We start from the raw sequence: 17,117 nt of genomic DNA, 5'->3' as shown, positions 1-17,117 counted from the left end.
GTAAAAAAGAAAAACTTCACAGTTTCTTTAAATCCAGAATTTTTAGTTGTTTTCAATGGGAGGGTAATATCCAAATATCTTCTCTGATACTATTGGAAATAATGATATCCTTTTGAGTGCTCATTTCTGAGGTTCAGAGGTTAGCACTTAGAATTCTTTTGGTTCTGAGAAAAAAAAAATACAGCTCATGCCGGCTCACATAACTTAAAAGTCTAGGATGGGGCTGACTTCAGATGAGGCTTGATCCAGCAGCCCAGGGTCAGCACCTGGTTCTCTTGGTCTCTCCCCTACACCGATGTTAAGGCTGGTTCCCCTTGTGGACACATGGTGATTTCTAGCAGCTTCTAGGGGGTTTGGGGTCCATGAGGAAGAGGACATCTCTGTGAGTATCTTCATGGGACACAAGGAAGCTTCTTCCTCAGAAGCTCCTAGCAAGCATCTTGCTCTCCTGATTTTGGTCACACACCTGTCTGGTTAGATAGCATCACTGTCTCAGTGGTATGAGTTTGAGCAAACTCCAGGAGTTTGGGAGATAGTGGAGGACAGGAAAGACTGCCATGCTGCAGTGGACTGCAAAGAGATGGACTCATCTGAACAACTGAACAAGCCCAGGTGCTATCCTTCCTGGCCTGGCCAGCTCAGCCCTGCCTGCTTGCTCCCCCAACCTGTGCTTGCCTCATCTCAGGAGAGGCGGCCTCCAAACTCTGAGGTCAGCCCAGCCCTGCAGTCTCCTCCCGGGTGTAACTGAGGCTCAGCACTGCCCTGGGGGCAGCTCTTTGAGCTTAATGAGGCTCTGAGCGAGCAGGTACTTTTCCTGCAGGACATGGTGCCGGCTGGGGGCAGGGTAAGATCAACAGTGGTCACCAGGCTGGGAGCTGTGTGGCTGGGTGAAGTCACTTGGAGTGGGAGCTCTGATCCTGGGAAGACAGTCTGGAGGCAGCTTTCCAGATAGATGGACCATCCCACTCACTGTGGGGCAGTCCTTCCTTTACCCCATGGTGTGTACAGGCATGCTCAGTCACTCAGTCGTGTCTGACTCTTTGAGACCCCACAGACTGTAGCCCACCCATCTACATGAGACTCTGTCCACGGGATTCTCCAGGCAAGAATACAGGAGTGGGTTGCTGTGCCCTCCAGGGAATCTTCCTGACCCAAGGATTGAACCTGCTTCTCTTGCATTGGCGGGTGGATTCTTTACCACTGAGCCACCAGGGAAGCCCCTCTTGTTGGATACAGAGTCACAAGCATGGTGGCTTCCAGGCTGAGACCCGCTCACCTGTCCTTATTTGCCTTGTGGTGTTTGAAATTTGAGTCATTAACCACATTTAAAATTGAGAGCTGTGGCACCCACATCCAGATTTCTGTCTTCTCTGGAAGACTCGGACAATCGAGGCCCCAGGGTGATTTGAGCAGGGCAGCATCAGCTGAGCTGAGCAGCGGCTGCCCCTGGGGCACACGCCCCTGGGTCTACTCAGCCCCACCTGGTCCAGTTACTGAAGGCTACTGGAGATTACCACTGCTCATCATTCAGTTCAGTCCAGTCGCTCAGTCTTGTCCGACTCTTTGCAACCCCATGAATCGCAGCATGCCAGGCCTCCCTGTCTATCACCAACTCCCGGAGTTCACTCAGACTCACGTCCATCGAGTCAGTGATGCCGTCCAGCCATCTCATCCTCTGTCGTCCCCTTCTCCTCCTGCCCCCAATCCCTCCCAGCATCAGAGTCTTTTCCAATGAGTCAACTCTTCTCATGAGGTGGCCAAAGTACTGGAGTTTCAGCTTTAGCATCATTCCTTCCAAAGTAATCCCAGGGCTCCTTCAGAATGGACTGGTTGGATCTCCTTGCAGTCCAAGGGACTCTCAAGAGTCTTCTCCAACACCACAGTTCAAAAGCATCAATTCTTTGGCACTCAGCCTTCTTCACAGTCCAACTCTCACATCCATACATGACCACTGGAAAAACCATAACCTTGACTAGACGGACCTTAGTCAGCAAAGGAATGTCTCTGCTTTTGAATATGCTATCTAGGTTGCTCATAACTTTTCTTCCAAGGAGTAAGCGTCTTTTAATTTCATGGCTGCAGTCACCATCTGCAGTGATTTTGGAGCCCCAAAAAATAAAGTCTGACACTGTTTCCACTGTTTCCCCATCTATTTCCCATGAAGTGATGGGACCGGATGCCATGATCTTAGTTTTCTGAATGTTGAGCTTTAAGCCAACTTTTTCACTCTCCTCTTTCACTTTCATCAAGAGGCTTTTTAGCTCCTCTTCACTTTCTGCCATATGAGTGGTGTCATCTGCATATCTGAGGTTATTGATATTTCTCCCAGCAATCTTGATTCCAGCTTGTGTTTCTTCCAGTCCAGCGTTTCTCATGATGTACTCTGCATAGAAGTTAAATAAGCAGGGTGACAATATACAGCCTTGACATACTCCTTTTCCTATTTGGAACCAGTCTGTTGTTCCATGTCCAGTTCTAACTGTTGCTTTCTGACCTGCATACAGATTTCTCAAGAGGCAGGTCAGGTGGTCTGGTATTCCCATCTCTTTCAGAATTTTCCACAGTTTATTGTAATCCACACAGTCAAAGGCTTTGGCATAGTCAATAAAGCAGAAACAGATGTTTCTCTGGAACTCTCTTGCTTTTTCGATGATCCAGTGGATGTTGGCAATTTGATCTTTGGTTCCTCTGCCTTTTCTGAAACCAGCTTGAACATCTGGAAGTTCACGGTTCACATATTGCTGAAGCCTGGCTTGGAGAATTTTGAGCATTACTTTACTAGCATGTGAGATGAGTGCAATTGTGCGGTAGTTTGAGCATTCTTTGGCATTGCCTTTCTTTGGGATTGGAATGAAAACTGACCTTTTCCAATCCTGTGGCCACTGCTGAGTTTTCCAAATTTGCTGGCATATTGAGTGCAACACTCACAGCATCATCTTTCAGGATCTGAAATAGCTCAACTGGAATGCCATCACCTCCACTAGCTTTGTTTGCAGTGATGCTTTCTAAGGCCCACTTGACTTCACATTCCAGGATGTCTGGCTCTAGATGAGTGATCACATCATCGTGATTATCTGGGTCGTGAAGATCTTTTTTGTACTGCTCATCATACACCTGGTCATTTCCCTCACCAGCCTGATGCAGTATTTCCCTAGCAACCTGGGCAGGTAGGCATTAGTATCCCGGTTTTACCAGTGAGGTAACCAAAGCCCAAACTGACTTCAACATTTGATGTAAGAAAATAGTCATTGCCCAGTTCATTCGTGGCTCTGCTGCTTAACAGTTCTGTGAGCTCGGGTGAGTCACTTTGCCTGCCTGAGTCCCAGTCTCCCCATTCATAAAATGAGGGGCGGGGTAGCTAAATGCTTACAGGGTCCTACGACATATGTCACCTGATAGTCATTGGTTGTTTGTTACTTGGTTCTGGAGGGACACAGATCTGTGCCTTGGTCCCCAGACCTAAACACAAAACTTGGGTCCAACCTGCCTGCCAATGCAGGAGGCATAAGAGATGCGGATTTTGATCCCTGGGTTGGGAAGGTCCCCTAAAGAAGAAAATGGCAACTCACTCCAGAATTCTTGCCTGGAGAATTCCATGAACAGAGGAGCCTGTTCGGCTACAGTCCATAGGGTTGCAAAGAGTCAGACACAACTGAAGCGACTTAGCACATCACAACCATGATACAAGTAAGTACTTTAAAAATATATTCATTTATTTATTTGGCTGCACCAGGTCTTAGTTGCAGCATGAGGACCTCCAATCTTTTTTGCAGCAAACAGGATCTTTTAGTTTTTGTGTTTTTTTTTTTAGTTATAGCATGCAAAATCTTTAGTTGTGGCATGCAGGATCTCTAGCCTTCAAACTCTTAGTCACACTTAGTTGTAGCATATGGAATCTAATTCCCTGACCAGAGATCAAACCCAGGTCCCCTGCATTGGGAGCGTGGAGTCTTAACCACTGGACCACCAGGGAAGTCTGCAAATGAGTACTTTTATTGGCACTCCATGTAAGATGTTGCATGGGCAGCTGTGCATGTATTGTTTCACTTTCCGCTGACAATAGTCCGATAGGATAGGTACGTAGTATTATTCCATGTTACAGATGAGCAGTCTGAGGCTTAGAAAGGTTAAGGAATTTGCCCAGCTCTTAATGGTTATCCATTGGCTCTGATTTCACAGCCTTTGTCTGTCTCTGTTTGGATGTTGCAGCATTCTTTGCGTTCAGAAAGGATCATCAATAGTGGAAGGCAGTGAGAGAGCAAGGATCCAGCCCTTCTGCAGGCAGTCAGACTCATGGAGATGCCAGAGCACTGAGGGCTGGGCTGGTTGGTCCTCAGAGGTGATGTGAAAGAGGAGCAAGTGGTCTTCCAGGTGCAACTTGGATTCCCTTCTGCCGGGAGGCAGGCACGTGCCAGGTTAAGGTGTGGGGGTGAAATGTGCCAGCTGTGTTTGAAGGACCAGACTGACTCAAGTTGAGAATTCATGTTGGGATGTCTAGGGAGTTCAGGTGGGGAAGGTAGATTTGAGGTCAAAGTACAGGACTTTGCTTTTAGACAGGAGTGAGCCAGTGAAGGTTTTTAGAAAGAGGAAGTGATGTGAAAACAGTTCTATCAAGTTTGAAGCAACAGGGTTGAACCAGAGTCTTGGCAGTAGGAATGGAGAGGGAGGCCTGAATTGGTAAGTCAGTATAACAGAAATAATTGACGGAACCTTGAACCCCATGTGTGTATAATCGGAAGGAATTTTGGAAGTCATCTAGAGCTTTAACTTGTCCTGGCGTGGGGACTCCTCCTTTGGTGGTGTCCATCACAGTAGTACATCGAGTCACTTTTTTTCTAATATTTATTTGGCTGTGCCAGATCTTAGTTGGAGCACGTGAGATCTCCGTTCTTCCTTGCGGTGTGCAGGATCTTTAGCTGTAGCATGTAAACTCTTGGTAACTCTTTAGTTACAGCATGTGGAATCTAGTTCCCTGACCAGGGATCGAACCCAGGCTCCTGCATTGGCAGTGCAGAGTCTTAGCCACTGAACCACCAGGGAAGTCCTTTGAGTCACTTTTCATGCAGGATAATGGAACAGTTGCTTATGTGGCTGTTAGTTTCTCGAACCAGCACATAAGGGTGAGAGTTACTCAGTGTCTGTGCTGATGTGAAGAGTGTCTCCCCAAAGTTCGTGTCTACCCGAGACCTCATATACACAAGACACAAAGATGCGTGCATGCTCAGTCACGTCTGATTCTTTGTGACCCTATGAATTGTAACTCGCCAGGCTCCTCTGTCCATGGAATTCTCCAGGCAAGAATATTCAAGGAATGGGTGGCCATTTCCCTCTCCAGGGAATCTTCCCCACTCAGGGATTGAACCCACGTCTCCTGCATCTCCTGCACTGCAGGGAGATTCTTTACTGCTGAGCCACCAGGGAAACCCACCCGAGACCTCAGAATGTGACTTTATTTGGGAATAGAGTCTTTGCAAATGTAGTCAAGTTAGGATGAGTTCACAGTGGATTAGGGTTGGCTCCAATCCAGTGACTGGTGTCCTTATAAGAAGGAAATCTGGACGCAGACCGAGACATGCAGGGGGAGGATACCATGTAACAGTTGAGGCGATTTTACAGCGATGCCTCTGCAGTCCAGGGAACACCAGGGATTGCTGGCAGCCCCCAGAAACTAGGAAAAGACAGGGAAGGATTCTCCCCTTAAGCCTTTGGAGGGAGTGTGGCCCTGCCAATACCTTGGTTTCAGACGTCTCCCCTCTGGAACTGAGAGAATAAATTTGTTATTTTAAGCCATCAAGTTTATGGAAATTTCTTATATCAAGTTTATGGGAACTTGTACTCATGACCTTGCAAAACTCACAGTCCCCTGCTGGTCTCCCTGTTTTAAGAAGAAACAGGGCTGCCTGGCATGACTGTCCTCAGAGGACCTGCTCAGGGCCCAGGTACTTGTTCTCTCTCCTTTCCAGCGCCCTTTTGTGTGCTCAGCTGCTCTGTCGTGTCCAAGTCTTTGTGACCCCATGGACTGTAGCCCACCCGGCTCCTCTGTCCATGGGATCTCCCATGCAAAAATACTGGGGCAGGTTGCCGTTTCCTCCTCCAGGGGATCTTCCCAACCCAGAGATCGAATCTGTGTTTCCTGCATTGACAGGTGAATTCTGTACCCCTGGGCCACCTGGGAAGCCCTTTCAGTGCTCACAGCCATTCAGTTATCCAGTCTAGAATTTTGCAGTTGTTCAAGGCCCTCTATAATGTACTTCTAAAGGACCTTATTCACTGTTCTCTGTGACCATCCCTACATATGTTGTGTGCTTTCCATGCTTTGACTCGAGTGCCCGCTACCCTATTCCTGAAGGTCACATCCCTACCTCACCAAGCTGTATCCCACCCATCTTTAACATCTGCTTTTTCTTCCTGGGCCACTCTAGACTAAGGTGGATTCCGTGTCCTGCACCCTCAAAGCACACTCTGCTTGCTCGCACCGGTCACTGGGCAATATTCTTCCCAGCCGTCTTGAGACATATCACATGTTTTCTTATTTCTTTGCTAATATTGATGGCTTTTCGGTTGGGCTCAGGTCTCAGTCCTTGAAGGTAGACAATCTGTCTTTTGATCCTTTTTCTGCTCTATACACTTTATACATTGTTAGTATTCAACATACATGTAGTGGATTTTCCAAGCAATGGTAGGTGATAATTTTCTTTGCCTGGGAAAAATTAAGAAACAAGAAAGTTTGACTCAAAGGAAAGTCTTCTTGACGTTTAGGGTGGAAATCATACTCTGGCTCCAAGAAAGTGATGGTATGTCTATATTTATCTTTGGAGTACAAACTCCTTATCCTTCTCCCATTTTTAAAAAATGTATTTACTTTTCACTGCACTGGGTCTTGGTTGCTGCACGTGGGCTTTCTCTGGTTGTGGCAAGTGGGGGCTATTCTCTAGTTGCAGAGCATGGGCTTCTCATTGCGATGGCTTCTCTTACTGCAGAGCATCGGTTTGTGAGTTTGGTCCAAGTAGTTGTGGTGCATGGGCTAAGTTGCCCTGTAGCATGTGGACTCCTTCTGGACCAGGGATTGAACCTGTGTCCCTTGCACTGGCAGGTGGATGCTCAACCACTGGACCACTGGGGAAGTCCATCCCCATTTCGCCAAAAAGCAACCATCAGGCATTGAACATTTTCTGTGTGCCTGCTTCTGTGATGGGCTTGAGGAGGTGGTGGTAGATAAGACAGAAATGACCTTTATCCTCTATGAGTGTTTAGTTTTGTGGGAAATATTGACCAAGAGGAACAGTTCTTGACTTGCTGCTTTAATAGCTTTTCATTCAGGTGACAGGGTAGAGACAGGACTGGGGAATCAATCCTGGAAACCGAGTTTGTGCTGGATGACCACTTGACTCAAGACTGAACCAATTCTGTTTTCCCTCTCTTGGCAACAGAGAAGTGAGATTCAGAGGTAGCCAGTTTCCATGGACTGAATTGTGTTTTCCTCCAATTTATATAGGGGCTTCCTAGGTGATTCAGGGGTAAAGAACCTGCCTGCCAATGCAGGAGATGCAGAATCGATCCCTGGGTCAGGAAGATCCCCTGGAGGAGGGACCCACTGCAGTATTCTTGCCCCGGAAATCCCATGGACCAGCGGAGCCTGGTGGGTTACAGCCCATGGGATCACAAAAGAGTCAGACACGACTGAGCATGCAGGCACGAATTTATATATTGAAGTCCTAACATCCAGTGAGAAGGTATTATATTTGGAGGTGGGGCCTTTGGGAAGTAATGAGGTTTATTTGTTTATAAATAATCTTCTTTATTTTGTTTTGGCTGTGCTGGGTCTTGTTACTATACACGCTTTTCTCTAGTTCCGGTATCAGGGCTTCTCATTTGGCAGCTTCTCTTGTTACTGAGCTGGGCTCTAGGGGGTGTGGGCTTCAGTTGTGTGGCTCCCAGACTCTAGAGCACAGGCTCAATAGTTGTGGCACACGAGCTCAGTTGCTCCACATCATATGGGATCTTCCCAGACCAGACATTGAACCCGCATCTCCTGTACTGGCAGGTGGACTCTTTACCACCGAGCCACCAAGGAATTACCACCGGTAATTAGGTTCAGGTGAGGTCACAAGGATGCCCCCCTCCTCCCCGCCATGATGGGATTAGTGCTGTTGTAAGAAGAGGCGCCAGAGAGCTCTCGCACCACCCCCCGTCTCTGTGATAGGAGGACACAGAGAGAAAGCTGGCCATCTGTCCGTCCTCACCAGATCCCAGCCATGCCAGTACTCTCATCTTGGACTTTGAACCTCCAGAACTGTGGGAGAATAAATTTCTGTGATTTAAGCCCTCAGTCTGTAGTACGTCATTATGGTAGCCTGAGCTAAAACACCAATTATTCAAGAGGCGGGAGTCATCATAAGTAAGTGTGAGGAGGTGTGCAGGCTGTGTTCTGCCACAAAGAGCATGTGGAAGATGGGTTAGCAGAGAAGGAAGAGTGACACAGATAATTAGGGCACACAGAGGTGTGAGAAACCCTGCCTGCTTTCCTAGGCTCTCCAGTCCCCAGTCCTAGACGCTCCCAGAGCCCAGCTGCCCTGGGGTTCTGACTTTACCCCAGGGTCCTCCCCACAGATTCCCTTTGTTGCTTATGCCAGCTTGAGCAGTTTCTGTTACTAACAACCAAATGACTCTCTTCCAAGACCCTCCCATTTTACAGAGGAGGACAGTAAGAGCCCAGAGGCTGACTAGTCCAGGTCTCCATCAGTGAGTGACAGTCTGGGCTGCAGTTCTGGTCCTTACACCAGCTGTCTGCAGTCCTGCCCTTCTTGGCTCGCAGGGTGAACTTGTTAAGCAGACCTGGGAGGCTCTGAGACCCCCAGGAGAAATGCCGTTATTCTTTCACTGCCAGCAGTTTAAGACACGATCTGTGTTGGGTCATCCTTGAAAGTGCCTTCCTAACATCACATGTGTTTTCCCCCCTTTTTCTGTAATCTTGTCCAATTGAGCAGCAGGGCTGTCACCACTCACGTTTTTTTTTTTTTTTTTTTTTGCCTTTGAATCTTGCATCTAAAAGATTCTTAGCAGTGTGCACTTGGCTGACAGCAAAGGTCTCCCCAGTCCTGCCTTCTCTGCATTTGTCTGCCTTTTGTTCTCGTAATCCGATACATGTTTCTATCAAGAACAGGTGATTTTCTCCGAGCTATATGATAGGGAACACCTGACGCCCACACCCCATTTGGTTTCTATATTTATGTTAAGCTATGTTTTAAAAATGAGCTCATCGTTAGTTGGAAGACACGTAAAAATAGAAAGGAAAAAGTATTACTGTTTCCGTCTTCCCACCAGGACTGCTGATAACATCATAGAGAATCTTTCTGGTCCTTTTCTGCTTTTGAAGTTAATTTGTAAAAATATGCAGTTGTACTTATACATAGTAACAATTTTGTATTCTACTTTTCACCTGAAGATAATGCTCTAAACAGTGTTGTGCTGATTCAGATATTTTGTAAATATCCACTTTTAAGGGCTGTTATCCATACTAAATTGAGCACAATTAAGTATATAGTAAATCCTTTTTGGCATGTGCTAAGTCACTTCAGTTGTGTCTGACTCTTTACAACCCCATGGACTGTAGCTCACCAGGCTTCCCTGTCCATGGGATTCTCCAGGCAAGAATACTGAACTGGGTCGCCATGCCCGTCGCCGTGCCCTCCTCCAGGGGATCTTCCCCACCCAGGGATGGAACCCGCGTCTCCTGCATTGGCAAGTGGGTTCTCTACCACTAGCGCCACCTGGGGAGCATGAATGACAATAAATAAATTTGTGGATGTGAAAGCCATGCTCATGTGAGACGTCCCATTTGTTTCTGACTTTGTTCATGTGTGTGACTATAGGGAATGGTATTGCTGGCCTTTGTTTTTCAGATGTTTTCCTTATGCTGATGGAATTAGGGATAAACAGGTGTGAGTCTTTGAAAAGCTTTTGATGCGTGGCATCAAATGGCTTTCATACACAGAGCACTGATTCCCCTGCTCCCAGTCGTGAGTGGGCCTGTCAGAATTTCCTGTATGGTTCTGAGTGAGAACAAATAGCTGTTTCTATTAGTGTTCTTTGAGGTCTGTCCGCAGAACTCCCAGCCGCCTGTTTGTAGATCGCATGACCCTTAGCAAGAGGGAGGGACATACATTTTGTTCTTTCATTTGATAAAGTTATAGTAACTGTTTGTCTCCAGCATGTGGGAAAATGTTGCCAGTGTGATGCTGTAGATTGTTTTACATGAAAAGCCATCAGTCCTTTTTTTTTTTTGGAAGAGTGGATAAAGACTACCTACCAATGTAAGCCAATTGGAAGTATTTTATTATGATCACTTTTTCAAGCAAAGGTGGGGAAATGGGAAACTAGATTATCTTTACTCAACTGTTTTTGTATATTCTGCATTTCAGGAAGAGAGGCCTAGAGTTTCTTTGATGAGGCTGGGTGGGAGAAGTCTCACAGGAGAGGTGGGACTTGATTCAGAGTAGGAGCAGAGCACAGGGAGCATCCGGAGGGCCGTGTGAGAACGCCCGTGGTGTGCTGGGTGTGGCTGGATCGGCCAGACTGCATCGGTGTGTGTGTGTGCTTAGTCATACCCAACTCTATTGTGACCCCCTGGACTGTAGCCCGCCAGGCTCCTCTGTCCATGGAGTTTTCCAGGCAAGAATACTGGAGTGGGTTGCCATTTCCTGGGTTGCCGACCCAGGGATTGGACCTGGGTCTCCCACATTGCAGGTGGATTCTTTAGCGTCTGAGCCACCAGGGAAGCCCCTGAATAAGGGTAGATGCCTTGTTTCCGTGGAAGGAAATAGGGCAGTGATCTTCAAGCTGTACTCCAGGGCCAGCTGTAGCACCACCTGGGATCTTGCTAGAAAGACAGGCTTGGGCCCTATGTTAGACCCACAGACTCAGACACTCTGGAGGTGGCCCAGCAATCTGTGTGTTAACAAGCCCACCGAGGAATTCTGATGTACCTCACATTTAAGAGCCCCTGACATAAGGAAATGGGGTTTGAGGGGAAGTATATGATCCAAGAGGAAATACTGACAGCTGTTGGAGATTGGAGGAGGGGGTGGAAGCTAGGGAGAGGGGTGGTGGGGCTGGCGTAGACACTGGCCTTGCCCAATCTGTGCACCCAGGGGTGTATGGAGTGTTGTGCCCAGGCAGTTTTGGTGGTGTCTCAGTAAAACTCTTTGGTTGCAAGTAACAGAGTCCCTTGGACTGCAAGGAGATCAATGCAGTCAATCCTAAAGGAAATCAGTCTTGAATATTCATTGGAAGGACTGATACTGAAACTCCAATACTTTGGCTACCTGATGTGAAAAACTGACTTATTGGAAAAGACCCTGATGCTGGGAAAGATTAAAGGCAGGAGGAGAGGGGGATGACAGAGGATGAGATGGTTGGATGGCATCACTGACTTGATGGACATGAGTTTGAGCAAACTCCAGGAGAGACTGCAGGTGTGCTGCAGTCCATGGGGTCTCAAAGAGTCAGATATGACTGAGCAACTGAACTGAACTGAAAAGAAATGTGCTTCTGATCAGCTTCAGCAAGAGAGGATGTTTGTGGGAAGGATGTTGGGATGGCACCCGGAGTATGAGAGGACAGAGTCCACCTGAACTTTAGGAAGGACTGAAACCAGGAGCTGAGCATGGTGAGAATCCAGAGAGTATATGAGCTTAAAATAAAAAGAGACTCAGCTCTGTCCTTATACAGCATGTCTGTCTGTCTCTTTCAGCATGAAATATTGTCTTTGCTTCTCTGTACTCCCTTCTTTCTGTCTCTGCAGACATCCTTTTTTGCCTTGGTGAGCATTTGGTCAGATATGGCCACTCTGTGTGTGTGTGTGTGTGTGCACGCGCACACACTCAGTTGTGTCCGACTCTTTGCACCCCCACGGACTGTAGCTTGCTAGGCTCCTCTGTCCATGAGGTTCTCCAGGCAAGAATATTGGAGTGAGTTGCCATTTCCTTCTCCAAGGAATCTTCCTGACCCAGGGATTGAACCCGTGTATCTCTTGCTTCTCCTGCATTGGCAGGTGGATTCTTTGCCATTGTGCCTACAGTCCTCATTTTCAGTAACCTGTAGATCGCTCAGCTCTAATTCTAAATTCCTGGGCAGGGGGAGAATTGGAGAGGTCCAGCTGGGGGCCGACAGTGCCTGAATCAGCTTTGGCTGGAGGCAGGGTCCTCTGTTCGTGCCTGGGGGTGGGGGGCGTGGGGGGTCCTTGTGAGAGAGGTGAATGGGCAGTGTGGCTGTGCCAAACAGTGTCTGTGCCTCAGTGCAGTGTTTTCATGGTTACTAGTGTGATCCACTAGTATGGGGAAATGGTTTTTGTTTTCATTTATAATGAACAGCGCACTCTTGCAACACGGTGGGGCCCCTTTGAGGGTTTGTGTGCACTAATTATTAGAAACCCTTATTGTTGGTGGAGTCGGGAGGAGGGGGTGGGAGGGGAGGAGCTTGTTGGTGCAGAGGGACTCACAGGGTGATTCTTTTCCTTTTGGGGGCAGGGTGATAGCTTTTAACGCTGTTCTCCCTAAGAGTCGGTGATTACAAATGAAACAACGGAGTCTGGGCGTCTAAGCCTGAGGGAAGGGAGTGGAGGGAATTGCAGTGGCTTGTGTGCTCCTTCTTGAGTGCAGTAGACTCACCTTCATCTGGTTGGGGCTGTGGTGTGTTTGGGTCCATGCATCTTTCTTTCCTATGAAATCTGGGACTTAGTTGCTAATGGTTTTACAAGAATTGTTCCTTTGTTTTATTGGAATATTTATAAGTTCTGGGAGACCATAAGGCGTATGTGTGAATGGATCTCTACCCACTTTCCAAAGAGGGGAAACCGCAACTCACTGGTTTTCCTTGCTGTTTTGGTTGTAAACTGCTTCTCTAACCTTCTCTCTGCCCCTGAGTCATTCATTCATTCATGCATGCACTCACTCATTCCTTCACTTATTTATTCATATCTTCTGTGTGCCAAGCACTGTGTAAAGAGATAGACTTCATCCTACTTCGGGTTTGTTTTATTTATTTTAATTTTTGGCCACGCCCTTCAGCATGTGGAATCATAGTTCCCCACCAGAGTTTGAACCCACATCCCCTCCGTTAGAAGTGAGGGAGGGCCTTAACCATTGGACCTCCAGGGAAGTCCCCTAGAGTTTGTCCTGCTTCGTATTTTCAGTCACCCTCCTTGGCACTTCCTTTTTAGTTTTCCCTCCTCCCCTCAGCCTTTGGAAGGACCCCCCCCCCCCCCAACCCCCGGCAGAAGGTACCCTGGAAAATGACAGCTCCCCCCAGTCCATGCCCAGCTGGCCTGGTCCCAGCTCCCCCGAGCCCCTTGTAGCCTCAAACCCATGATGCTCTTACTTGTTTCTGGAATTTGCTCATGTTTTTTCCCTTTCTGAAGTGTCCCCTTCTTCCTCCCGAATCTACCAAGCTCCTGCTCATCGTTCAACATCTCCTGGAGCATCCCCTGCTAATTTAGCAGCCCAGCCGCAGCTCACAGAGCACAGCTGTGGGTGTGATGACCTGACTGTCATTCAGCTAGACTTGAACTTGGTGATGTCTAGGACTGTTCCACTCATCTTTAGATCCTGACTGATGGATAAAGGATTGAATGCTACTCTGGACAATAGGATGGCAGAGAAAAGGAAAGGATAAAGAAGATAAAGTCACTCATAAGTCCATTATAGAAATGCATTCTGGGGGGATCCTTAAGGCTTTCTGAACACAAAAATTTTGTGTGGTTGGAGTTACTATGTATCTTGCTTTCCCATTAACATTAATATATTAATATATCCTTGTGTCCACAATATTTCAAAACAGAATTTTAGTAACCTTTTAAAATTGTACAGTCAATTCCTTTTTTAAAAATTGTTGGACAGCTGTATTATTTTCCATTTCTTTTGTAATAAAAAGCCATGGGATGTGTTTGTGCCTTAATCTTTGTTTACCTCTGATTTCTTTTGGGTAGGTTCCCAGGAGTACAATTACTAGGTCAGAGGATAGCAAAGCTATAAAGATTTGAGAGATAAGAGCAACTTGCCTCCCAGAAAGATCATACCAATCTCTCCTCCCATCGGCAGTTCTGGATGATTGGGTTTGTAAATCCTTTAAAAAAAAAAACAAATGGAGGTAAAAAAAAAAAATAAGAAGCACTGATATCCTCTTTTTAAAAAATTTTAATTGAAGGATAATTGCTTTACAGTGTTGTTGGTTTCTGCCATACATCAGCATGAATCAGCCTGATAGCCTCTTAACTGGCTATGACTTCCATTTGGAGGGGGCTTCCCAGGTAGCGCTAGTGGTAAAGAATCCACCTACCAATGCAAGAGACGTAGGAGATGCAAGTTCGATCCCTGCAATGGGAAGATCCCCTGGAGAAGGAAATGGCAACCAGCTCCAATATTCTTGCCTGGAAAATCTGTCTGGAGGAAGTGTCAGCTTTTCCTGTGTTTGGAGCCCCTGTGTGGAGACAGGCTTGTTGCCTTGCAGTCCGGGGCTGGGAGCTTTGCCCTCAGTGACAAGGGCCAGGGCTCTCAGCATAGCTGCCTCTTCCATGACCCCAGACAGACTGTGGCTTTCCTAAGTAGGGAGGGAAAGAAGCTGCTTGCTGACCTGTGGGCAGGGGGCTTCAGACAGCAATGCATTGGCTGAACATCCATCATTGAGGAATTCAAGCTTCAGGAAGCCCATCTGGCTTTATAAAATCTACCAGACATTAAAGGAAAATGGAGTGAAGGTGAAGCATTCGTTGCTGTCATGGTGCAGAGAGGTCACTACTGTGCATTCATCTGCCTGGGGCTTCCTGGCCAGTTAAGCCCAGGAGCAAACAAAGGTGGGTTTCCAAGAGGTCATTCATTTCCAGGCAGGAAACTGGACCTGCTTGGAAGCTGAAGTTGCACCCTCTTGCACATATACATCTGTTGAAATATTAAGTATACTCTGCATTAAGCAATGCAGGAGACACAAGAGATGTAGTTTCGATCCCTAGGTTGGGAAGATCCCATGGAGGAGGAAATGGCAACCCACTCCAGTAACCTGGCCTGAAAAATCCCATGGACAGAGGAGCCTGGCAGGCTACAGTCCACAGGGTCTTTAAAAGTTAGACACAATTGAGTGACTAAGCACACAGAACCTGCAAATTCACTTTTAGGGGTACAATTGTAGCCCCCCAAAGGTGATAAGATCCACTTGCTATTGGCACCCCTGTTTAAACCATGGTATTGCTTATTTTTGCTGATATACTTCTGGAATTGGTGCCATTTTGAGGACACTTAAAAAATAAAATGAACCTTAATCAAGTTTTTATTTTCCAGCTAAGGAGGATCTCACATAGATTATGTTTTTTAAATTGACATTATATTGAAAAAAATTACGTAAAACATTTAATATGAATGGGCTTCCCAGGTAGTGCTAGTGGTTAATAACATGCCTGCCAACGCAGGAGGTGTAAGATGAGGGCTCGGTCTCTGGGTGGGGAATATCTCCTGGAGGAGGAAATGGCAACCCAATCCAATATTGTTGCCTGGAGAATTCCATGGACAGAGTAGCCTGACGGGCTACAGTCCATAGGGTCGCCAAGAGTCAGACACAACACACAGCGCAAATTGAAAAAATTAATTAAAACATTTAATATGAACAAAATGGGAGATGGAAAGCTAACACTTTAAAGCTATTAACGTTTGTTTTAATGCTCTGGTCCCTTTAAAATTCTCATTTTATTTCATCCTTACAGTGGGAACTGTTGTTATTTCTAATTTTTGTAGATGAGGGAACTGAAACTTAGAGAACTTAAATAACATTCAAAATCATGAAGTCCGTAAGTGGTAGAGATGAAATGCCCTTCTCAGTATTTAGGGAGTGGTTTTTCTCCTGGCTCTGGCAGGAGCTGGACTAAAGGGGGTGGTAAGCCAGCTGCCGTTACCTGGTCCTGGGAGGGACAGGGCTGTGTGCCCCTAGGAGAAAGCCTGCTGTGGTTTCTGCTGAGGATCTGCTCTGAGAGGAGCTTAGAGGCGCTTCAAAGGGAAGCAGATGGAAAAGTTGGACAGCTCCCAGCTTCCCTGGCCTTAGACCCTCACTGTGGGTGCTTGTGTTTAGTTGGGGTGATCTGAATCCTTATGCAAACATACTCTCTGGGTGGGTACTGCTGTCCTGGATTTCCAGCTCTCTCAGCTCGGGAACCGGAGCCTCAGCTTTTGGTACCATCACAATGAGTTTGTTGGGAGTACTGCAGTGTGAATGGCTTTATGCACAGGGGTGCATAATCTGCCCTCAGGAGGCCTCGGTCAGCTCCAGGGGACCTGAGTTCAGGTTGGAGGGGAGAAGGTTAAGGGGATCTGAGTTTTCAGGCATCAGTTGTCAGAGGCTGTGTCTAACTCAAGTCTTCACCTTCTCCCACATGAACCAGGAGAGACAAAACCAACTGGATGATTTAGCATCATCCAAAAAGGGGAATTTGGGGGCTTCCCTGGTGGTCCGGTGGTTAAGATTGCAGAGGGTGGGGCGCACAGGTTAGATCCTTGGTTGGGGAGCTAAGATCCCACATGTTGAGTGGTGCGGCCAACAAGGAGAGAAAGTATGAATTCTGCTAATTCCTAAATCAGCAGAGTTTAAACTATTACGGGTACACATCCCTCCCCGGGGCTGCCCTGGTGGCTCAGTGGTAAAGAATCTGCCGGCCAGTGCAGGAGATGTGGGTTTGATCCCTCGGTCGGGAAGGTCCTCTGGAGAAGGAAATGGCAACCCACTTCAGTATTCTTGCCTGGGAAATCCTATGGACAGAGGAGCCTTAAGTTTAAACTATTCCTCAAACTTAACAACCAGAAACCAAAGCTTGCCCTAAGATTCAAACTCTGTAAATAATGGAAATAGGGGAAGAAATAAAGTAAAAAAAAAAAAAAAAAATTTTTTTTAATTAAAAAAAAAACAAAAACAAAACAAAAAGGGGAATTCATTGTAAAGAGTTAGGGAGTTGCAGCTAGACCCCATGGGGTCCTAGAAACTGGGCTGGAAGCTATTGGGAAGCCTCCTGTCCTCACTTCTTCCCCCTCCCCAAGGCCCTGGTCTCACATCTCTGCTTCATTTTCTGTGTATATGTGTGTGTG

At 46.9% G+C, this 17,117-nt stretch overlaps 1 protein-coding gene and 2 non-coding genes across 3 annotated transcripts in view; 1 reads left to right on the top strand and 2 right to left on the bottom strand.

The window, feature by feature from the left end:
* Positions 1–3,048: 3,048 nt before the first annotated feature.
* REEP1 (receptor accessory protein 1) overlaps positions 3,049–17,117 on the top strand; it is a 112,113-nt gene continuing 98,044 nt past the window's right edge. The window contains exon 1 of the mRNA XM_068966795.1: positions 3,049–3,167. Within this exon, the coding sequence (XP_068822896.1) occupies positions 3,049–3,167 (119 nt within the window). The remainder of the gene's footprint in view (positions 3,168–17,117) is intronic.
* TRNAG-GCC (transfer RNA glycine (anticodon GCC)) lies at positions 4,969–5,040 on the bottom strand. Its single transcript has one exon. It is a non-coding gene; the product is annotated as a tRNA-Gly (tRNA).
* Positions 15,138–15,276, bottom strand: LOC138093858 (small nucleolar RNA SNORA68). Its single transcript, XR_011146163.1, has one exon. It is a non-coding gene; the product is annotated as a small nucleolar RNA SNORA68 (small nucleolar RNA).

Source organism: Capricornis sumatraensis, chromosome 1 (assembly GCF_032405125.1).
Source record: "Capricornis sumatraensis isolate serow.1 chromosome 1, serow.2, whole genome shotgun sequence".
Classification (NCBI taxonomy): domain Eukaryota; kingdom Metazoa; phylum Chordata; class Mammalia; order Artiodactyla; family Bovidae; genus Capricornis; species Capricornis sumatraensis.
This window is presented reverse-complemented; position numbering and strand designations above follow the sequence as displayed.